Source organism: Orussus abietinus, unplaced genomic scaffold (genome assembly GCF_000612105.2).
Source record: "Orussus abietinus isolate OABI.00-Male unplaced genomic scaffold, Oabi_2.0 scaffold11, whole genome shotgun sequence".
NCBI lineage: Eukaryota > Metazoa > Arthropoda > Insecta > Hymenoptera > Orussidae > Orussus > Orussus abietinus.
In genome coordinates this window covers 2,155,005-2,176,685 of record NW_019396016.1, presented here as the reverse complement: position 1 = coordinate 2,176,685, position 21,681 = coordinate 2,155,005, and the positions used below count along the sequence as shown (strand labels likewise).

General features: G+C 51.8%; 5 protein-coding genes across 6 annotated transcripts; 2 read left to right on the top strand and 3 right to left on the bottom strand.

Annotated features, from left to right (window-relative positions):
* The first annotated feature begins 326 nt into the window (after nt 1-326).
* LOC105704185 (pleckstrin homology domain-containing family M member 2) lies at nt 327-8,023 on the top strand. The gene is made up of 9 exons (XM_012433207.2): nt 327-676; nt 1,600-1,795; nt 2,025-2,212; nt 2,991-3,185; nt 3,255-4,970; nt 5,042-5,266; nt 5,338-5,919; nt 6,037-6,156; nt 6,248-8,023. The coding sequence occupies exons 1-9, from the start codon at nt 587-589 to the stop codon at nt 6,362-6,364; spliced, it is 3,429 nt and encodes a 1,142-aa protein (XP_012288630.1). The 5' UTR covers nt 327-586; the 3' UTR covers nt 6,365-8,023.
* LOC105704186 (39S ribosomal protein L47, mitochondrial) lies at nt 7,832-9,472 on the bottom strand. Its single transcript, XM_012433208.2, has 5 exons — nt 9,307-9,472; nt 8,984-9,151; nt 8,694-8,908; nt 8,443-8,602; nt 7,832-8,363 (listed from the first exon to the last, which is right to left on the bottom strand). The coding sequence occupies exons 1-5, from the start codon at nt 9,426-9,428 to the stop codon at nt 8,222-8,224; spliced, it is 807 nt and encodes a 268-aa protein (XP_012288631.1). The 5' UTR covers nt 9,429-9,472; the 3' UTR covers nt 7,832-8,221.
* An 881-nt stretch (nt 9,473-10,353) lies between these two features.
* Nucleotides 10,354-13,398, top strand: LOC105704010. 2 transcript variants are annotated; one of them, XM_012432840.1, is made up of 4 exons: nt 10,354-10,473; nt 11,408-11,739; nt 11,818-12,070; nt 12,138-13,398. In XM_012432840.1, the coding sequence occupies exons 3-4, from the start codon at nt 11,836-11,838 to the stop codon at nt 12,287-12,289; spliced, it is 387 nt and encodes a 128-aa protein (XP_012288263.1). In that variant the 5' UTR covers nt 10,354-10,473; nt 11,408-11,739; nt 11,818-11,835; the 3' UTR covers nt 12,290-13,398. The 2 variants fall into 2 exon arrangements, with proteins under 2 accessions (XP_012288263.1, XP_012288262.1); XM_012432839.1 differs by lacking the exon at nt 10,354-10,473 and adding an exon at nt 10,743-11,035.
* On the bottom strand, nt 13,369-15,779 carry LOC105703991. Its single transcript, XM_023434680.1, has 6 exons — nt 15,534-15,779; nt 15,223-15,454; nt 15,022-15,132; nt 14,484-14,960; nt 13,960-14,450; nt 13,369-13,875 (listed from the first exon to the last, which is right to left on the bottom strand). Exons 1-6 carry the CDS (start codon nt 15,777-15,779, stop codon nt 13,369-13,371), a joined length of 2,064 nt encoding a protein of 687 aa, XP_023290448.1.
* Nucleotides 15,744-21,680, bottom strand: LOC105703990 (potassium channel subfamily K member 18). The gene is made up of 8 exons (XM_023434679.1): nt 21,020-21,680; nt 20,768-20,977; nt 20,548-20,704; nt 20,408-20,492; nt 20,074-20,315; nt 19,709-19,893; nt 19,133-19,340; nt 15,744-15,832 (listed from the first exon to the last, which is right to left on the bottom strand). The coding sequence occupies exons 1-7, from the start codon at nt 21,504-21,506 to the stop codon at nt 19,234-19,236; spliced, it is 1,473 nt and encodes a 490-aa protein (XP_023290447.1). The 5' UTR covers nt 21,507-21,680; the 3' UTR covers nt 15,744-15,832; nt 19,133-19,233.
* Nucleotide 21,681: the final 1 nt, after the last annotated feature.

Below are 21,681 nucleotides of genomic sequence, written 5' to 3'. Positions count from 1 at the left end.
GCAGCACAGGATGCGATCGCACGATCCTGCCCGTGAGCAATCTCCCAACTCATCTCTGTATAGAGAATATAGAATGCTCCGGTTGGATGCTAGTGAGGGGAGGGTGACGCGTATTTGGTGCTTAACCTTGATTGGTTGATGTTTTACGCAAGCGTAATGCCGTAGAAATGCATTCGAAGGAAGTTATGATAAACGTGGTAAGTGAGTGAGTGGTAAGTAATTACGTATTTTTGTGTGGTTATAAAAATATATGCATACTTACGTTTCATACGTCACCTTCCATTCTATATAATAATCTTTGATTGGCCAATATATGCTGATCTCCGGTTGGATTTCGCGGGTGACTTGCGCAGGAACAAAATCAATGCGACGTAACAACCAGTCAGCGAATGTGTCCAGCGGTCTGCGCCGTTATCCCTGATTATCGGTAGAATCGGCCCGACCAGCTGCGGGGTGCTGCAGACTTCTGCAGGCAGAGGCTGCAGGTCGGCAACAGTGGGCGAGGGCTCTCGCTCCAAAATTTCTGCTCCGACTCGCATTACTTTCATTGTTTCTTAACCGAGACATGTAAATATTTTCAACCAAGATGCCTGGACAAGAAGACGCAGACCTCTGCACCGACAAGATCCTCTCCAAGAACAGGATTCTTCAGGAGTTAACGAAAGCCGTTAAGCTGGTAAGCGAGCTCCGCACAAATCAACAGTCTATGCGTCATGTCGGTGGAACATTGACTCCGAAGTTCCTAAAGTTTACCAGATATTTACTCGTGTTGGGGTACATTTTTGACAATTGGATTCAAGGTCGAATACATAAGGAATACCTTCATTAAGTTTTATTGTAGTCCTCTGTCTAAACCGAAAATGAATCGCTGCGTTACTTAGGTCATTTTCATTCCTTTTGTATCGACTTATCATTGTCTTTACTTGTTACGAATCCAAGTTTTGACGTCAGTCACTGTCATTTACTTGAGATGGAGCTTCTGCGCTTGGATCGTCGAGAGCACAAATATTTTGTTCGGACATGCGTTGCACTCCGTTAGAATTTCTACAAACAGTTGGGAACGTAGCATCGAGTGTCGGAGTACCGGGTTACCAGATTTTAAGCTTTGAACAGAGCTGGAAATAATGTAGTATTCGAATAAGAAATTAAGAAATTGGATGAAATGTTATACGTAATACCTGATCCAGGTTCTAATTTAATTTATTTCATTTAAAGAAATTGTTAGCAGTTCTTAGTGGCACCAGCTGTATGCCTTTCCCTATGTCTAATCCACTGCCATGTTGGTATAGCTTATTTCTTTTAACACCTTTTTATGATCTCTTGAAGCGCTTTTGTATTACTCACCTTAGTACATGTGTTAAACTTTAAAGACTAATCTATTGTCTCAGGTTCGATACTGATTCCTTTAGAAATGCTTTATATGCGATATAAAGTATGTAATCGACAAAGTCATTATAAAGAAGACTGCAAAGAGCTGATCATGAATTACTTATTGACAAGCATTTGATAACGTATAGCATATGTAAATTAGTAGCTGAATACTGAAAACAGATTTGAACCGATGAAGGCATTGATAGAATGAATTTATCCTTGCATTAGGTGTATGCCCAAAGCCTTCACGGTACAGTGGTCTTGGACGGTGATTCCTGGTTGGTCTACTGGTTAGATCGTGCTTTGCGACACGGGTTACGCATTGAAAGACATGGATATTGGGGTACGGCACGAGAACTTAGCCACCAGGATACTGTCGTGGTGATCCATGCACTTCAGAGTGTATTAACTTCTATCGGAAAAGGTATGCACAGAATCTGAGATACTCATAAAAGTGCCACATAGAATGCCGTTGTGTAGAGCAAGAGCTAGATAAATAATTTTCTGCAAATGAATGAGTTTTTATCAGTGAAATCAAATTACTTAAAACCTGACACATTCTATCTGCTTTGCTTTATGACTCTTTGCATAGTATTCGAGTACTTCGATTATGCGATAATAAAAAATGAGTGAAAATATATATCGTCTTACAGGAAGAGCTTGGTTGTATCATACCCTAAGCGAAGGTAGCTTTGAAAGTTACTTAGCTTGCTTATTGAGGGATACCAGCACTTTGAAAAAACAATACTTCCCTCATGCACTCGTTCGTGATGCTGACAAGACCAATCAGTTGGTAAATCTCCTTGCTGGTCTGGAAAATGTATCCTTCACTTTGCAATTGGTAAGTGACATATTCAATGATAATCTCATTGGGAGTACTTGTTGCATGAAGTTTGATTACCTCGAAATTAGTGAACTGCCAATTCAAGGACCTCCCAGAGCAACAACCTCCAATGCTCTTGCATGAATTTAATCGTAGCTTATCTTAAGTACACCCCATGTCAAGTTGAAAACAATTGTTGCTATTATTGTCAGACCCCCCTCTGATAAAAGATACACCACAAGTCACTTATTGAACTGTTATTTAATGATGCGTTATTCAAGTTATCAATGATTTTTCATTTAATGTCATGTTGACTCGGAGTAAACAAGCATTTTAATTAATGGCTAAAATCGGATAAATTTTTCACTGGAACGTCATTAATGACTAGTTGATAGATTTATTGTAATAAATTTATTCTTCATCAATGCAATTTATTATAATTAATACTTACACTTCTTCTGCGAGATAGCGGTTGCATGTGAAATTTCTATGTATCTAATTTATTTATATTTTTGCACTTCAGATATCAATATCACCCCGTGGTCGCTATTATCGAACCAATAAATAACCTATACACGGTTTTTAAATATTTTCGTAAAGATAGTCTTATTTTTTGCTTCGATAAGGCAATAGGTTATCGCGATGTGTACCTTATTTTTCGCAATCCTTGTAACATTAACGTTACATGTTTCTTGAAAGGTGATACCGAAAGTACACGAGCGAATGCGGGATTCAATTTATGAGCAGTTTAAAGTTCGTTGTTAGCGTTTAAGAAGTGTAAATCAATGTTCTTTAGGATGTCACGTACCTGGACATTTGCAACTACATGCCACAACGACCTATGAGCGGCTCGCCATCCGGCATCGCATTATCGCTGCACTTGAGATCATCGAGTGTCTGTTCGAGTCTTGCCTCTCCGGTAGATAGCGGGGTCGCTTTGGACAGTGATATGGATGGTGCTAACGAGACCGATGCAAGCAGCTACAAGGAGGTAGGACGTCGCTTTAAAATCTTTTTCATTGTAGCTCACCAACGTGTCTAAACTCTGATACGACTTTAGGACTCGTCAATGGAGGACATTCCAAAATATCATAATAACAAATACAAGTCTGGCATGACCAACTGTACCCAAGGTAATAAAAATGTCGAGCACTCCTTTTCTTCGAGTGATTCCAGCGAAGACGGCAAAACACCGGTACACTCACCAGCAATGGCAGCCAAATTCCATAATTCCATAATGACAAAGAGTGATATTGCCAATCAGAATTTGGCCCCCAAACTGGACGACAACGAATTAAATTGCTCTAGCCTGGATACATTAAAGGACTACAGTTTTTGTAGTAAGAGCCTCGACGAGTCGAAGCTTGACAAGATAACTAATGAATTTGACAACGTGTCGAAGGACTACGTCAAGCGAAATAGCTACTACGGCGACGGTAGCTACAGCTTTAAGAAGAATATAGACCCTCGGAATTCGTATGTCATAAATAACGATACGAACCTCCTGGAATTGAGCATGACCATCTCGGACTGTGATAATACCGAAGCACCGTACAGTATCTTGAACACTATTAACATGACCGATACCAGCATTTTGTCGTCCTCTGGCTCGGATGCAGTAGTTCAGCGCAGACAGCGTAAGAAGAAACGCGGCGAAAGTAAAAAACGAGTCAGCTTTCACGAGGACATCTTTAAGACGATGAAACTGGAGGACGACGAAAGCTTTGCAGACTTCTCTATAAGTTTCCTACATCCACATTCCGTGCAAAGAAGGGATGCCCAGAAAGGACGATACAGTTGGTGCGCCCACGGCGACTCTCCTTACGTCGAAAAGAACCCCACAGGGAGGAGCGCTTACTCGGACTGCTACTCTTCGTCTTCTTCGTTAAGTGTCTTCGATAGCGATTCAGAGAAGAAGCTTCCGCAACAGATGGGTAACCAAGGAGTATGCCAAAAGGATCCAAAGTGCACGTGCATGATGTCCATGTCGGAGCGTGGGGTCCCCGAGGGTCAGGAAGATCCCGGTAAAAATTTCCGACCAAAGATAGAGATAGAGTTAGAGGAAAACGAGGCGCAGGAGGCATACATCGTTGAGAAGGAGTATGGGAACATAGTCGAGGATTCGCCGGTTAAACTGGAAACGCCGAAACCGCCGTCAACTTCAAAGAAATATACGAGCTCCGGTGACTGGTCGGACGGAGAAAGCGTAGGAAATTCTGACGTCAACGAGCGAAGGAACAGTAGGCATCTAGCTTCGCCTCTGAAGAAACGCAATATAACGGCCATTTTGCCCAGCGACAGCGGTAAGTTGCTGACACCGCCACCGCTTCGTCGAGCACCTTCGAAGACGTCCTTGTTAAGTAAGTTCCTGCGATCCATCACGGAAAGAAAATTTGAAGCAAAGAAGAATAAAAAACCTGTCAAAGTGAACCCTCTATACATCAAGGGAGCCAAGGCAGACTACGAACGATTCAAAGATTTCAATGATAATCTCGAGCGAGAGATACAGGAGAACGTGGCCGCCGAGAAGAGAGAATTTAGCGGGGAGAAGATTAGTTTGAAGCTACGGGAGACCTTCAAGCGACACATTTACAGAGACAAAACCGAAGAACTGTACAAGGTTTACAAGGTCAGGAGCTCCTACATGACGAACGGCGAAAGCAAACCCATGCTTGCTCTCTTGACGGACAAAACGCTGTACTTGACGGCGTCAAAGATCGACCGGTCTTACAGTAACCAGTTTGTCATTCCCTATAACGAATTGGATGTCATAATGGTAAGCTTCCGATCCGTACCACATCGCTTCCCCGTTTCGACTCGCTTTAAAGGAACTTGGTCTGTACGCAGGTCGGACCGAATGCACAAACGATACTAATATCCAATGCAGACTACGAGATGCAATATTTATTTTCAACCGGCAGCTCGCAAACCACGTCCGAGCTCATAGCGCACCTAGAAATGGCCATGAGGCGGTCGCCGTCGAAACCTCGATTGCCCGCTGTCAAAGAATTGAATTACGAGGACATGCACATCCTGAGACATGGTATTCTAGCGGAGACTGTCGTGCACCCCGTAAGTATTCCCCGAAACCGATCCCGAGTTAATGTTGTGCCCTCGTTTGTTACCCTCCGCTTTGATCCCAGGACGAGAAGATCGAGCACTACAGCTTGATCTACATGGAGGACGAGCACATATCGCCACCGAGTACCCCGTGTGGTCCGACGAAGGAGGGGGATCTGATGTTTCGACCACACTCTTACCAGTCTCTGCATCCCAACGCCCCGACAAATCCCTGGGAAGCGGGATACTTCGTTTTGAAAGGGGGCGTCGTCTACATGTTCACCGACGCCAATCAACGCCTTCCGAAACGCGCGATCCCCTTGAAAGGCGGCCTCTGCCAAGGGTGCCGAAGGATCCCTAACTCGCACCGGCCGCACACCTTCGAGATACTCCTGAGACCGAACAAGTCTTTCCAATTCGCCGCACCGGACGAATACGTGGCCTCGGAGTGGCTGCAGAGTTTCGTGCAAAGCGCTTCGGGTCTGTTCGATTCCTCCGAGAAGAGGGAGCCGTTGCCTTGCAGCCTCGTAGCCACGACCGGGCACTTGATAGCCACGAAGGAAGCGTTTCCGGGAACCCAAAGGGGCCAAACCTTGTCCTGTGCGAGCGTGGAGCACCTCACGGCCTTTAGGGTGCCCCTGTCTCATCAGTCTTGGTGTATACTGGTAAGGCTCGACGTTAACGTCGAGGCGTTGCGACTTATATTCTTACCGGATAAAGGGATACGCAACGCTGCTCGATATAAAAATGATCGACATTCGTACGTTTCTCCTTCGACGCAGGAATTTGCTTGTCGGGAAGTGCACGAGAGCAGCGGTGACTGGGTGATCTATTTCACTAATTACAACGAGCTCTGCGCCTTCAGGGAAGTACTGGAGACCCTGTGGGCCGACGCCGATATGGTGAGTCAGTTGTTACCATTATTCAAGCGAATAACTATTTTATCGGCGATTATCGCGTGTTGAAAAATGTTAACTGCACGCATGGTTGCAGGGTGAATTTCCTATGGTAACGTTGCCGCCCGAAGACAAGCTCCATCATCGGTGTTCGGACACGAGCAAAGATTTGGAACACGCCTGGCAATATTTGTTGCCCGTGTCCTCCGAATAGTCCTTGACGAGGGCAAGGCAGCTATTATGGTATTAGCGCACTTTCATTTAATCGAGATGCTGGACGAACTCGAGGTAGATGATACTTTTAAGTCGTCGTTAGACCGCCCGATTTTGAAGCCGAGAAATGGTTTCAAGATTCCGATATTCTTGAAAAGCTGAATACGTGAGCAACTATTATTTGCTAGTTCTTGGACGACGGAAGCGTAGAAACGATTCGGTCGGTGTTTCGTCGTCCTTCGGATCGATTAGTCGTGGCTTAGATATACACTTATATTTTAATATCAATTCCAGAGGCGGATTAATTAAAGAGAAAGAGATGGAATAATTGTGAGCGATCGGTGAGGTAGCTTGCGGCGGCGACGCGCGACCGTGTCGCCGATATGCGGTGCGCCTAAGGCAGTGCAATATTTTCCCTACATTGTAATACTCTCTAGTTTATCATTGATTTGTCGTGGCGGGAAAACTGTAATATAAGGGCGATTGTTGAGGATATCGTATCGGTTATATAAATGTCTATTTACGTGCATTTATTACGCGGGCTAAGACGGGAAGTGATAATAAACGGACAACGGCGGATATGTATATCGGAAGGAATATCGACCGCGCCGTTAAAAGAAAGCATCACCTCCTGGAGAAGAAAATACCCCATGGGTTGTCAACGATCGCGTATCACTAACATTCCTAATAATAATTACAATGCTTTTACGCCTTCATTCATTTTAACTCGCTGCGTCGTTTGCATAGATTTTACGTATATTTATCGATTTCAGAAAGTGGTATGACTAGTGGTGGTACCGACATAAATTGGGACTACCGATGTCACCTCGAGTCTGAAATTTTGCCCCATTCTTTATTGAGCATTTTTTGTGATCGTAAGTTAAAATGAAACAGTTTGGAATTTTATTAATTAAGTTTATTATCACTCCTCGACCGGTGAGTAGACATTTGTATGGTTATTATGGTGAGCAGAGAAAAACTGTGCTATATCAACATGGTGCTTGGTCTGGTAAAAGGAGATAGCGATTAAATACATTGTCGACACCGGAGATAATTTCAAATTTATGCTAAACGGGTTCTCTGTAACGGGAAACACCCGATTTTACGTACCGCCTAATAATCTGACACTTAAGTAGCATCGGTACTTTTATCGCACCGTCGTTGTCATTAAATTTCAGTAGCCGTACAATGTATTACGTGTGTTCTACTGGATTTCTGAAAATTATTTATTTATGATTTGTCATATATAGCTGCCGCATGCTTACGATCAGGCTAACCAAACTGGTGTGTGTTGCAGTTGCTTGTGAATATTATTAATAATTATGTACAGCTGCCCGAAAAATGTGATGATAGTCACATCAGATAATGTAATATTAGTACACGGTACCGTGGCGTCATTAATTTGATACCCCGGCATCAACTTCTCATGGTTTATATAAAGTAAGATACAACCGATGTCTACATGATATTTAAGTTTTATATTTGTTTTATTGCAGCGAAAATATATAGGTTTAAATTTACCCCTGTTACAGCCATCATATTGTATATGTTAAACCTATATATCGTTTCACTAATTCTATATAGCCACAAGTGAATTACAGCACATGTCATTATAAAGCATGCCATACAAATAAACCAATAACGAACTAGTCAAATGAGATCCCTGACTTCTTTATGGTAACCTGTAGGCATAGAATCTGATTCCATTCTTTTTGGGTATTAGAGTGTATCGTTAGTACTAATATATTGATTTAATCAGAAGAAACTAATCTGTACAGGTAACGTTGCGTTGCTTTACTTCGTTTGCCGTGGTTGATAAATCATTTATATCTTCAGCTTTATCCACTTGTTAATATATTTATTCAGGTGCCCTATGACCTTGAGCCTTCTTTCTCAGCTTGAGATTTTCTATATCACTGTCCGGAAAGTTCTTTTTAATGGCTTCTGGATCCACGTTGGGGAATTGCTTCAAAATTTGCATAACACGATTCTTATTCCGACTGAAACAGAAAGAAACAATACACATTATGTCCTTAATTGTATTATACCTTAAAATACCAAAAACGAGGAAATACATACTTTTTTTCCCTTTTCTTAGCAAGCCATAGTTTCTCTCGATATAACCTTAAGAATTTTTGGACAGCATAACTACCGTGTCCAAAGAAGTGCTTCTTATACCATGTTTTATTCATATACTGTGGAATAACATATTCTCCCATTCGATGATAGCGCCTGAGACCTGCATTGCATAAAATGAACCAATTTATACAACTCAAACTTAATAAGTTTGATTCATACATAAATTTAATAAATAAAATAGAGGAATTTACCTAATGCACTGGAAACGAGTTTTCCTGGTCGCTCTCCAGTTTCACCAGTTTCCAGCAAATGGAACGCCTTATTACGTTCTCTCACAATGGCCTCTAAATTGCTCATACTTTCTTTAATTTTATCTATACGTTCTGGGTTTGGAAATATTTCATATTCCTCTGTACAAGCATGCTCCATTGTTAAAAGCATGTTTTTCTCCTTTAATAGAACATACCTGAAAGACATATGGTATTGCTGTAAACGCATACTTGTATAAAAAGGCAAACATCCCACACGGACAAAACTTTACCATAGCTTGTGTAAGTCTTCGTTGCTCTTAATCCTTAACTCGTCTAATCTCCACGATCTTCCTACTTTTACCTCCTGCTTTCCCCAGTTCTTCCGATCGTCAAAGAATTCCATCAAACCAAACGGCCTTGGTGTTGTGTGCATAAATGCATAATGCATTAAAGGGATTCTAAATTCAAATAGATTAAAACGAATAAATTCCCTATCTTATTGTGTCACTTGGAAAAGCAGATATATTGCACTGCGGATTGGGAGCCGCAAAGTGAGACAATCGCTATATTTCATCGAGTTTACGCGAAAGAAAGTAGAACATAATCATTATACCTCGGTCTTTGAAATGCAATTGGTTCACCAGAGCTCCCAGGAGATATTGACAAGTGTGACAACAACTTTGTTACATTATTCACGGATTTTGTAACATGCACCGTTTTCACAAGAGTCGCCATGTTTCAGTTTTTCATATCCCATCCCATTCCATCGATTCCATCATGGACGTACATACGTACCAGAGATGAGTTGAGAGATTGCTCACGGGAAGGGTGACACAATCGCCTCCTGTGCTGCCCACTGGTATCGTACGGTAGCTTTCACCGTTTTTTGCCCCCAAGGGTGGCGCAACGAATTTCTGATAGGAGCTCGCGCACTCGCGATGGCGGTGCCATCTACCAGAAGAGTCCCGTAGAGCCCCGCAGAGTCCCACAAGGTCCCGCAGAGTCCCGTAGTGTGCCCGCAGAGTCCCGTAGAGTGCCCGTAGAGTCCCGTAGAGTCTCGTAGTGTGCTCGTAGAGTCTCGTAGTGTGAGTCACGTTCACGTGACTCTCATGAAGTCGCGTGACTCCCGCGAAGTCGTCATGTGAAGTCGTGTGAAGTCGTCACGTGAAGTCGTCATGTGAAGTCGTCGTGTGAAGTCGTCGTGTGAAGTCGTCGTGTGAAGTCGTCACGTGAAGTCGTCACGTGAAGTCGTCACGTGATGTCGTCACGTGAAGTCGTCACGTGAAGTCGTCACGTGAAGTCGTCACGTGAAGTCGTCACGTGAAGTCGTCACGTAGACGGGACTCTACGGGACTCGATAACGCTCGAAACACTCGAAAAATGGTCGATAACGGTCGAAAACGGTCGAAAAACTCTCGAAATCCGCTCGATAACGCTAGTAGGGAAATGTAAAAATCATACGCGAAATGACTCGGCCTATATCCGCGGCTAGGGAGGATTTTTTGCAGCATTCGGCTCTCACGCATACTTGTAATGAGTGTAGCGCCGAACGCCACATACTCAACGCCTCGACCCGTAGCTTGGCGCTTGGCTGGTTGGGACGCGCGAAGATTTCTAGGAACGATCGCACTCGCACAGATTCGCTGCATGCGAGTTCCGTACGTGACATCGACGCGTGCCCCATAGCTCCGTGTTACGTCGACTTCGGGGCAACGATGTACTTAGAGTAAAGAGGGCGCCACGAATGTTCTTCCCTTACCATCAAAAGCGTGCAGTGTCGGTAAGTGTAGGTAAGCCACCACCTGCAACTGCCGCATGGTTTTACCATCACGAATACGTGAGCCGCCAACGGTAACTGGTAGATGGCACCGCCATCGCGAGCGCGCGAGCCTCTACCAGAAATTTGTTGCGCCGCCCTTGGGGGCAAAAAACTGTGAAAGCTAACGTACGAAACCAGAGGACAGCACACGATGCGATCGCGCGACCCTGCCCGTGAGCAATCTCCCAACGCATCTCGGGTACTAGTGGGTACGAGCTGATTATCTGATTAGAAATTCTACCTTGCAGCTAGTTCGCGGATCCGTGCCATCCCCTAAAGATGGCGAAATTTGTTTCTTGTAAAACGAAATTCTCCGTCCGGGATTCCCGTCTGCACTTTCGTCGCAACCCGCCCTCGATGCCCGAGAGCCGAGTAATGCATAATAATAGCGGTAAATTGTCACGAGTCGCACAGACCGGACTCTGCCATTTCCGTTCCGCTACGCTCAACGTTTATAATTGATCGCCACCGAACGCAATGACAGTGGAAGATTAATTCGGTGATTTCATCTCGGAAAGGCGAGGTAATTGTTTCGCCCACATTTACGTGCACTTAAGCACTGTCATAAAACGAGTAATATAAGCGTCGTAAATTGCGCAATTCTCTCCGCGTACGAGTCGTGGTTCGGCGCATGCAAGGCGTGCACACAATAAAGCCCCTCGTACGCGAGATTTAGTACCGTTGCCTCATGCAGATATATATTCGTCACGGGTCGTGAAATGGCAAGATTTCAGAGCTAACGAGGCTCCCCAGTATTTTATATTAAAGGCACGGAAATTAAAATTAAACCGAGTCTCTTCTCGCCTTAGGAAATTCAAAATGGCGGAATGATTTTTTACCGAACACCCTGTAAGACCGAACCGAAGGAGAGGAAATCGTTGCGCATTTTTTTCAGGACGGACATATTCTTCGTATTCACCGAGAAACGCGAGAAATACCGAGATCCCCCTGGATCCCAGTAATTCACAGCCCTGTGGGCTCGACGCGCGGCAAAGATACGAGATGGAAGATCCCGAAGGGCAATGATGGGAAATGCTTGCTTCTTACCGTTAGGAAGGAAATTCGGCTAGCAAGGGATCACCTTCTAGGCTTAAATTGAGGTGACATGTTCCGAAAAGACAAAATTTCCGTATTTCCGAATCTCCGGATCTTTCGTCGGCGATCGAAAAAAGGAGGCACGTCCTTTAGCTGAAAGAAGAGTAAAAATTATCAATTAACGGTGAAAAGGTAACGGTTAGTCTCAATCGATATTCACGATCGGAGGTTGGCCAAGTTGAGTTTGTTGGGAAATCCGACTGCTTCCAGAGTCGACTTCCGGTCACGATGAGTGCCTATTTACTTCCGGAATCCGTTAACGAGGTCCTCGACGACGTGGAGACGACGCTGTGTCTTCCGATCCTCTTGGTCGTCGTGTTCTGCACGCTGCAATACATCGTCGAGCACTGCTTGCAGATCTTTTGTACGATTTACACGAATCTCGCCAGCAGCGAAAAGAAGGTGGAAAGGGCGGAGAAGAATCAGTCCTCGATGACTCTCTGCACCTGCCAGCCGCCTGCAGGTGACGGATGAAAGGCTTAAAATGAAAATTGCGGGAAATAGTTCAATCGTGCGACGTTTTACCGTAGATATTCGGTGCAGTCGCTGCGAAGGCTACGAATTTCGTCAATTTAACGGCGGCTGCGACAGAGACACCATGTACACGAAAACTCGAGAGGACGACTGGGAATATTGCTGTTACGACAACTCTTGCGACGAGGGGGACTTCGCCGACGATTGATAAGGAATCGGCGATGACCTCTCCTGCTCGGGATAGAAATTCTCTTTATGAAATTCGTATCGTTGTCGACACCTTACGTGACCACGTCGTCGAGGGACATCAAGATCCGTCTACCGTTGCTACGACAAGACTCAAATCCATATTTAACGCAAAACTTTTATGTGTCGAGCTCTTTACACCGTAATCTTATCCATTACAATGAACTTTCGTTAATAGCCTATCCACCGCGACGTGGCGATCTCGCGGCTGCGATGAGAGACTTAACGATTACAGTCCTTAATAAAATCGTCCACGGGTGACAAGGTTTTTGACGTACTTAGGTATACAATTATATATCGTACACGACGCGTAATCGAATCAGGCATATTACAATTCTCGACGTACGAGTCAATTGATGTCCCTTTTTCGCACCCCGGTGCAAGGCCACACGTCACCCGCGCTTCTCTCCGTCTTCTTTCACAAGAGGACAAAGAGATGACTTTTCCTTATATTACGATTTATCTTCATTGTCGATTTAAACCGTACACTGCAAATAAGCGGCCTCGAAAACCTCCGCGAGATTCTATGGGGCGATCGATTTTGATTTTCAGTGCTCCATTGGGGGTCAATTCTCTGTCGAGTCTTCTCGGAGCTTCGTTACCTCTTTCGTCGGTTCCCGGTAGGGCGTCGTCCTCTCGACCGCCTTCCTTCGAGGAGAATCCATCGCCTCTGTTCGATTTCGAGCCGGAGAAGCGTCCTCTCACCGTGGAGATCCATCGCGGTCTTCTCTCCGTTGTCGCCTGCCGGGGTTGGCTCGTTCCCGAAGGAAACGGCTTCGCGCACCCGCGAAGAGTATAAAAATGTAGAAACGTGACGTCGGGATGAATCAAGGGCAACGAAAGAAGAAAAAGCGAAGGGAGCGAGGAACCACGCGTATCCACAACTCGGGTTCGCTGGCGCGTGGTTTCCCCTTTCCTTTCGCGCCGTCCACGGAAGACAACGACGGGGACAACGACGCGGACAACGGACCCGACCCTCGGCCGCGCGTCGGAGAAAGGGAGCTACCTGGAGGCCTCCGCGCATCAGCCAGGACCAAAACGTCACATGAAGGCGCTCTCCAAGCCCGGGCCGCCCTTCCGGGAGCCGGCCCCCTCGTCCTCGAAGGTGACCATCTTCTCGCGGCTGCGAGCGGAGGCGCCGGCCGCGTCCGGGTTCGCGGCGGCCGCGGGCCGCAGGGCGGAGGGCGGCGGAGGGCCGGGCACGGCGATGTCGGCGACGTCGGCGACGGCCGCCGCGGCTAGGTCGAACTCGCTAACGCTCCGAGGCACGAAGTACTCCAGGGGCCCCGAGCCTTCGCGCTGCTGGGGCTGCCGGTGGTGGTACCCCCGCTGCGGATGCCTCGTCGGCGAGAGGCCGCTTCTTCGGAGGGGCTGGCCGCGCAGGAAGCGGGGGTTTCCGGGCGTCGCCTCCGTCGCGGCCCTCTTGCGGGGCAGGGAGTGTCTGCCGGGGGAGAGCTTCGGGTTCGTCGCGTTCCGCAGGCTCGTCAGCCCGGGGGCGACCCGGTGGAGGCCCGGAGGGAGATTCCCGTCGGCGGGGCTCCTCGCGGGCTGCTGTCAGGAGGCCGAGGAGACGACCGACATGGCGATGGCCTCGGGCTCGTCCTCCTCTTCCTCCTCCTCCTCCTCCTCCACCTCTTCCTCCTCCTCCTCCTGCTCCCCTTCCCCCTCGTCCTCGGGCTCGTCGGGCCCGACATCTTCGGGCGCCCCGAGATCGACGGGCGCACCCAGGACATCGTTGAGCGAGGCCTTGACGTCGCCAGGGCCGCCGGCCGCGACGCTCGCCGCGCCGTAACCCGGCGAGCCGGAGACGCCGCACGTCCTGCCGAGGACCCTGACGACGCGCACCACCTCCTCCTGCACCAAGTTGAAGCACATGGCGATCAGGCCCATTCCCGCCAGGATGTAGACCGAGCAGGCGCAGAGCCCGAGCTCCTCCAGAGTGGCCGTGGGGGCGTTCCGGCCCTCCGGGACGAGGTCGCCGAAGCCGATGGTCCCGAGGCTCGTGAAGCAGAAGTAGCCGCCCTCGAGCAGGCTCCAGCCCTCCAGTCGGTTCAGCATGACCGCCCCGCCGAAGACGTAGGCCAGGATGATGCCCAGGCAGACGCTCACCGGGACGCGCACCGCTTCGACCGGGTCGCCGGCTCGGGTGCAGGGACGACAGGGGCGGCAGGGATGGTTGGGGTGGCAGGGGTGGCAGGGGTGGCAGGGGTGGCAGGGGTGCCGCCTGCCGCCGGCCGTCAGCTCGCGTAGGGTCGAGGAGCCGCCGGCCGCCTGCAGCAGCCCCTCGCTGCCGCAGTCCAGGAGCACCGCGCCGCCCAGCCCCAGCCCTAGGATCCCGCGGGAGTCCGGGTGGCCGCCGGCCTTCTCCACGTGGTTATCGTAGCGGTACGCGTCGCCCGGGGCCGGCGGCGGCGGCGGCGGCGGCGGCGGCGGGGGCGGCGGGCCGACCGGGGGATGCCTTTTTCCGGAGCGGCCGCGCGGCCGGCACAGGCGGCCGTACAGCCTCCGGAAGCCGCGGGCCAGGACGTCGCCCACGGTACTCAGGTAGACCAGCATGAGCGGGATGCCCGCCAGGGCGTAGACGATGGTTATCAGCCGGCCCCACAGCGTGCGCGGCGCCACTCCGCCGTAACCTGGAAAAGTCGCGTCTCAGTTTCGGGAGGGAGCCGAGAGCCCGCCACGCGGTACACCCACCGATGGTGGTGATCAGCGTCAGGGAGTAGAGGAGGCTGCCGCCGAAGGTCCAGCCCCGACTCCGCGACCGGCGATCCTCCGGGTCCTTCGGTCGCCTCCCGGCGGGCGGACCGGGCATCCCGGGCATCCCGGGCATCCCAAGGGTGGTCGCCGAGGACGGCAGCGGAGGCGGCGGGNCTGGCGGGGGTGGCGGGGGCGGGGGTGCCGAGGGCTGCCGTCGCAGCCCACGGGCCAGTCGCTCTTGGAACTCCAGGACCTCCCTCGCCGCCAGCCGCGTCCAGTTCTCCTTGTAGAGCACGTTGAGGTCCTCCGTGATGCTCCACAGCCGCTCGACGGTGCGCGCCCTCAACACCGTCGCCGCGGTCTCGTCCTCGAGGCCCGGGACCGGAGGCGACGGCCCCGTAGAGCCGGACGGCGTCCCGCGCGGCGGGCCCTGAAAGCGAGACATCGAGGTCGGAGTCGACGGAGTCGTCGGCCGCGAGAATCGGTGATGGAGATAGACGCTTGGCTACCGATCCGAGGCCTCCCTCGATGGCCATGAAGGCGAACGCCCCGAGCAGGGTGTAGCCGAGGACCAGGGCGCAGACCCCAAGGCTGGCGAGGACGCCCGGCGTCCTGGCGGCGGTGGCGGTGGTGCAGGTGCAGCAGCAGCAGAGCAGCTCGGCGCCCCGGGCCTCCGCGACCGGCCCTCCCGGGCCCCCCGGGCAGCACCTGGGCCCTCCGGCCCGGCGATGATGGCCGCCGGCGCCGGACCGCATCCCCGCCCTTACGGAGGCGACGCCATCGAGCCCGAGGCGGGACGATCTCCTTCCTGCGGGAAGAAGCGGCCTTCGTTAATTGGTCGTGCCCCGAGAGAGGGAATCCGCGGCCGAATCGAAACGCGGAGAATTCGTTGCGGGCCCTTATCGGGCCGTGGATCGTTTCGCTTCGGATACGTCCGTTAAATCGGTCGACCTCCTTTCCAGGGTCCCGATATCTCGATTCCGCTCGCGGCGACGTCCCGGCGACGTCCCGGCGGCGCTCGCGAAAGTAAAATGGAGCGACGTCGACGCCGGAAGCGCGGCTTCGATTCGAGGCGACTCCTTCGTTCGCCGAGCCTCCGGTGCCGCTAGAAAGCTCCGAAGTGATAAGGCATGGAATTAAAAGCCAACCGAACCGCGACGGACTTCTGTCGCCGGCTTCGCCTCTCCGCCCGCCGCTTTTGTTCCCATCGAGGGCTCTTCGGCTTCCTCGGAATCGACCGAGACGGCGGTGGCCATCTTTAGTTTTAAACGGTCGCTCGCATTCCACTTCGCGCGCCTTTCGACCGAGATTCGTAATCGCGGGGGAATGGCATCGGTTAAAAAGTGAAATAGAAAGTGGAGCAAGGCGGTCGGTGCATGCTGGGGCGTAGACGCTCGGGTAGACGCTCGGGTAGACGCTCGGGTAGACGCTCGGGTAGACGCGAGCGTGGGCGTCGTCGGTGTGGCCTAGACGACGCGCTCCCGTTCCGCGTTTCCCCCTCGGAAACGGCCGACGTTTTCAAAATCGATCGCTCACCGAGCAGACGGCGAGTCGATGGGGATCGTAGCGATGGGACGAAATCGATCGTTTTACTGGCCAACTCGCCATGGACTGGTCGCATCACCTCGCGATCGTCTCTGGCATTGAACCTTCGGCCGAATCGATCGCGGAAAGCGTAGCTCCGGGGAGCGCACCATTCACGAGCTTACGTCGTAAGCCGGCAAGGTCGACGACGCGCTCGTCGAGTCGTTATCCCCGAGCGAGGGGAAAGAGGGACGGACCGACGGTCAAAGGGTCCGGTTCCCCTTGGCATAGCATCCCCCGGAATATTTTACGCGCCGAACGGGGTAGGGTCGATTAGAGTAATTGCGGTCGGAAAAATAATCCCGCGTCTCTCATTGCGCTCGGCCCGAAAATCCACTCGTGACGATTGTTCTTCCGAAATTTATCGTCGGCGAAACGGCCCAAAAATGTTCTCGAGCAGTCCCGCGAGGTACAAACAACGTGTTTTCAATAGGGTCCCCTTTAATCGGCCGTGTTCAAAAATGAAATTCCGTAAACGTAATTCCGCGCTCAAACGAACTCGACGAAATCGCGCGACGTTGTCGCGCTTTTAAAAATTTGATAAAAATCCTATTTCTATTTTTTGTCGCGGGAGAGAAGAGGAGGCGACGGAGAGTTTTCCAGCTCTGAAGAGGAGCGATCTTTTCCAGTTTCCTCGGAGAAGAGGCCGAGGCCGGGTTTCCGCCCAAGTGGCCCCCTTTTCTGGAGGAGGCCGCTATCGCGCGGAATCAAAAGCGGGGTTATCACGCCGATAGAATTAACGGGGTTATCGCGTCGATCCCATCTCCCAGGGGTTTCCTTTATCGCGTCTTATCGCCCTCCGTTTTGCCGGGGGCTCCCCATTTATCGCGGGTCTCGCGCCTCATTTGCAAGCGAAAGAGGTCGCGTTTCCTCGGCGAAAGGGTACTCGCCCTCGCCTCTTTTCTTATATATAACTTTCTTTTTCCTTCTGGAACTGGAGGAGGAAGGGAGGAGGAGGGGCAGGAGCAGGATGCTGCTGCATCGGAAGGAGAGCCTTGGATAATATAAGCGCGGACACTTTGCGAGCAGACGAATGGAAGAGGAAAACTCGTCGCGAGAAGCCTCCCCAAAATTTGAGGTGAGGTGAGAAATGGACCGAGCAAAGGGACCGCGGAAGTTAATTTCCCAGGGATCACTCGCGGTCCGCGTTTCGCAAGGGGCTCCACGATGGATACGGGAAGAAAGGGAAGGCCGCATTGTCGGCCACGGAATCGCGCTGGATTCGTCCAAGTCCGGATGCAGGTACGGATCCTTTTTATCTTTCGGCCCAAAGTGCGCCCGTCACCGCGATCCCTTTCACTTCCGCTAGCCCGCGGACAAAATAGTTGGCTGACGCCGCAATGGCCGACAGGCCGACACGTGGGCGCGATTACCTTCCGTGGTAAGGCGCTGTCGCGGAATCTCCGGGGGATCTCCGGGGGATCTCCGGGGGATCTCCCCGATTTCGCCGTATTCGTCCCCGTTGGAGGACGATTCGGCTAGGCGATGTCGGGGATCTCGAGGGGGTCGCTCCGTGGGACGGACAAGCGGGGAACGGAATTGGAGCACTCGGTCGGCCGACAACCCCGAAGGAGTTCCCCTTTCCCTCCGTTCCGGGGGTCGCGAGCCGTTCCCTGCGACCTTCGGTCACCACCAACCTTCTCGGTAGTCGGCTCCCTTCCTCTCGAGTCTTCAGAGGTGCCCACGACTTCGGGCGAGCATCTCGAGTAGGCGCGCTCTCCTCTCCCCGGCGACCCGCGGGACCCCCCGGGACCCCCCGGGCCCCTCAACCCGTCCGAGTTCCCGGCTCTCGTCCGTGCACCTTTAACGCGCCATCTCCTTCCTGCCGTTTCCTGCGCCTCCTCTTAGGGTCACGCCTCGGCATCGATCTTCGCCGGCGAGGAGGGCGACTGGCGCCTAACTTTTCCGAAATACCTCCGGTCCCCTCCCCGTCCCCGCCATCCCGAGGACCGCGACTCTCCCCGACGCTTGGCCACCGCGAGAGGATTCCGGAGGAGGAGCCTTCACCACTGGCGAAACCACCCGCGCCTCTCCGGGCGACGCTACGCCCGGATCGCGACCTCGGACGCCGCGCGCCGGAGACGTCGTCTCGGGCCGTCCATGTCGACGGTTCCCCGGGGTACTCCCGACTCGACTCCTCGCTCCGGGAGGGTCTCGGCACCCTCGGGGCGGCTCGCGAACGGTGGAGACGACGACAACGACGGGACGGGGCGCAGCCCGAACTCGCGCTCGGGGGGACGCGCCGCGCAGAATCCTACGGGGCGACGCATGCTCCGGACCGGTCCAGAGGGCCGCAGCGGCGGCCGAGCTTTAAGGGAGCCGTGATTCGATCGCGACGAGCGACCAGGCCGATTCCGCGGCACCGCCGAGAGATTAAAGGCGACGATCCGGATTCGATTCGCGCTGGACGGGGTCGTTCTTCCAATGGAAACTATCCGGGTTACCGGGTTACCGGGTTACCGCGCCGGGCCTTTTCGGTTTGGGGATTTTTCGTAGAGACGATTGATGGGTTGCGAGCGCGTACCAGGAGCGAGGCGACGCGTCGGGGGAGGTTTTGCGCTTCTCATCGATCGGGCATCTTCGTCACAACCGGTGGCGGCTTGGCTTCCTTCGGGGACCGTTCCGTCATCTGCCGCACCTGACGATGTACCTGGCGATCCTTCCGAGAGTTCGCATCTTCGCTATGACTTCCTCTTGCATCAGGTTGAAACACATGGCGATCAGGGCCATGCCTGGAGAAACGATCGAGAATCGATGAGTCGGAATTAATTGGCTATTTCGGTGGCAGCGACGAGCTCGAAATTTGGAGAGGTTCCCAGCCTCCCTGCTACGGGGGACGAATTCCGCCATAAAAGCCTCTTCGGGGCTATAAATCTCGTTGGTCCAGAGCCTCTTAAAAGTTGAACGTCTCTCATGAATACGGATACAAGAATTTCCATAAATCCCGACTAAGACGCCTCAATGAAATCCCGGGGAAATTTCCGAAAAAACTGATTCCTGCGCGATTTATAAGTTTCGAGGTCGAACGTTGCTTTTTCTCGCGGTAAAAATTACGAGGTATCGGAACTGCCTGGTTTGAAAAATATCGAATCGCTCGTACCTAACATCAGGTACATGGAGCAGAATACGAAGGACAGTTCGAGTCCTTGGCCGGAATAGATCTTGTCACCGGGAACGATGTCACCGAATCCAATGGTCGACAGGGACACGAAGCAGAAATATGACCCGTCCAGGAAGTCCCAGTCCTCCCATTTGGAAAAAAGCATGGCGCCACCGCACACGTATCTACAATTTCAAAGGAAGATTCAGGAAAGAGAAGATCTTGGGGGGGGGGGGAGCGGAAAAGAGTACCCGTCGCCTATCCTTCGGCGCGAACTTTTTAATTAAACGCGAGTCCTTTAACGTGAGCAACTATTTTGACCTCCTTCTTTTATCAAACTTTGCGCTTCGAAAAAACTTACTCACCCCACCATAATAGCGAGGCAGAGCGTCAAAGGAACGGTGACTTCCTGGGGGTCGTCGTGGCTGTCGTCGTCTTCGTCTTCGCGGACGGAGGAATAGCAGTCGTCGTCGTCGTCGCCGTCGCCGTCGTCCTCGTCTCCCTGGAGGTCGTCTTCCTTTTCCGCTCCGATATTTTCCCGGATCGAGCCCGGTTTCCCGCGTTCCGGGGAAGGACCTTCCGGCCGGTAGTTCTGCATCCTGATGGACTGAAAAATGAGAACCAGTGGAGATTTCTCGAGATCGGTGTAACGCTCGTTTTTTTGTCGAAATTCGCGAGGAAACGTTCGGAGTCGCTAACCTGCCGTCGGTCTCTCCCGGACGAGTCTCTGGACCCGGATCTCCGAACCACCTCCGACTCCGACCCTTTCGATCTTCCGCGGCACCTAAAAGTCTTTCCGTGAGTCGCCACCCCCGGGAATCCTCTCGAAGGAAGCTCACCTGCAGAGGCAGCATCTCGCATAGGTCCACTTGAAGCTCCTCGCGAAGATGTCGCCGATGTTGCTCAGGTACAGGAGGAAGAGCGGCATACCAACGATGGCGTAAACTATCGTCACCACCTTCCCCCATGCGGTATTCGGACAGGTATTTCCGTACCCTGAACGAGACGATCGATCCATTTATTTCCAACGAAGAAGCTACAAGGGTCCGACGGGCTCACCTATGGTGGTTATCACGGTAAGGGAGTAAAGGAAGGCCCCGGCGAAGCTCCACTGTTTGGTCCCTTCGACGGAGTCCGCGCCTTGGTAGCCATTTCTCGCGGCGGCGACGACGACTTCCTGGTAGCCCTCCAGGACGACGCGCACCTTGGCCTTCCAGTCCTTCTCCGAGAAGACGTTCTCCTGCAAACCGTGGACCATCGATCTCCGGACTCTCGAGGAGAGTCCCTTCCACGAGGATCGAGCAAATTAACCGCGGAATTCCGCGGCGACGCCGGGTCCCTCCCCGCCGCGGCTCGGTAAATTACTTCGGGACCGTGGAAAATTAATTCTTCCTCCATGCAACGAAACCAAATGGAAGCCGAATGAAATTGCCATCGAAACGGGAGAAAAAGGAGAAGAGGGAGGACATGCTAAAATTCCCGGTACTTGGTAGGTCAGTTCCCAGAGGCGGGAGGCGGTGAGGTTCCTCAGGGCGGCGATCTCCCCGGCCCTCTGGAAGTTGAATTTCCCCTCGATGGCTGTGAAGACGAACGCCCCGGCGACGGTGTAGCCCACCACGAGGCAGACTATGCCGACGTTGCCAAAGAGGAAGGCGAGGAAGTTGCGCATGCAGTCGGCCAGTCGCTCGGTCCAGTGTTGCGTCCTCCTCCTCATCCTCCGCCTCCTGGCGGTTCCGGACCTCCTCTCCCGGAAGGCTCCGGGACCGGGAGGCCGGTCCATTTCGCAGGGTCCGGGCATCTACTCGAGGACTTCTCGAGTCGGGGTCATCGTTACCTTTGCGCCGTTGCGTTGCAACGACGGGTCAACGGCTTCGGGCCCGGGATCGCAAGGATCGACGATCTCTTCGAGTCGCGTCGCGACATACTACTGGGCCACGAGAACCACGGAAACTACGAAAGCTCCGAAACCTCTC

Excerpts from the sequence above, each read along its gene's own strand:
- LOC105704186 (XM_012433208.2), bottom strand. The coding sequence starts at position 9,428 with ATGGCGACTCTTGTGAAAACGGTGCATGTTACAAAATCCGTGAATAAT. Across the intron at positions 8,909-8,983 it reads GAAGACTTACACAAGCTATG|GTATGTTCTATTAAAGGAGA; the intron begins GTAAAGTTTTGT and ends TATGTCTTTCAG. Across the intron at positions 8,603-8,693 it reads ACTCGTTTCCAGTGCATTAG|GTCTCAGGCGCTATCATCGA; the intron begins GTAAATTCCTCT and ends TATGCAATGCAG.
- LOC105703991 (XM_023434680.1), bottom strand. The coding sequence starts at position 15,779 with ATGCGGTCCGGCGCCGGCGGCCATCATCGCCGGGCCGGAGGGCCCAGG. Across the intron at positions 15,455-15,533 it reads TCGAGGGAGGCCTCGGATCG|GGCCCGCCGCGCGGGACGCC; the intron begins GTAGCCAAGCGT and ends TCTCGCTTTCAG. Across the intron at positions 14,961-15,021 it reads GACGCTGATCACCACCATCG|GTTACGGCGGAGTGGCGCCG; the intron begins GTGGGTGTACCG and ends CGACTTTTCCAG.
- LOC105704010 (XM_012432840.1), top strand. The coding sequence starts at position 11,836 with ATGAGTGCCTATTTACTTCCGGAATCCGTTAACGAGGTCCTCGACGAC. Across the intron at positions 12,071-12,137 it reads CACCTGCCAGCCGCCTGCAG|ATATTCGGTGCAGTCGCTGC; the intron begins GTGACGGATGAA and ends GTTTTACCGTAG.
- LOC105703990 (XM_023434679.1), bottom strand. The coding sequence starts at position 21,506 with ATGCCCGGACCCTGCGAAATGGACCGGCCTCCCGGTCCCGGAGCCTTC. Across the intron at positions 20,493-20,547 it reads GCGAGATGCTGCCTCTGCAG|GTGCCGCGGAAGATCGAAAG; the intron begins GTGAGCTTCCTT and ends AAAGACTTTTAG. Across the intron at positions 19,894-20,073 it reads TGCCTCGCTATTATGGTGGG|ATACGTGTGCGGTGGCGCCA; the intron begins GTGAGTAAGTTT and ends TTGAAATTGTAG.
- LOC105704185 (XM_012433207.2), top strand. The coding sequence starts at position 587 with ATGCCTGGACAAGAAGACGCAGACCTCTGCACCGACAAGATCCTCTCC. Across the intron at positions 3,186-3,254 it reads ATGCAAGCAGCTACAAGGAG|GACTCGTCAATGGAGGACAT; the intron begins GTAGGACGTCGC and ends ATACGACTTTAG. Across the intron at positions 6,157-6,247 it reads TGTGGGCCGACGCCGATATG|GGTGAATTTCCTATGGTAAC; the intron begins GTGAGTCAGTTG and ends GCATGGTTGCAG.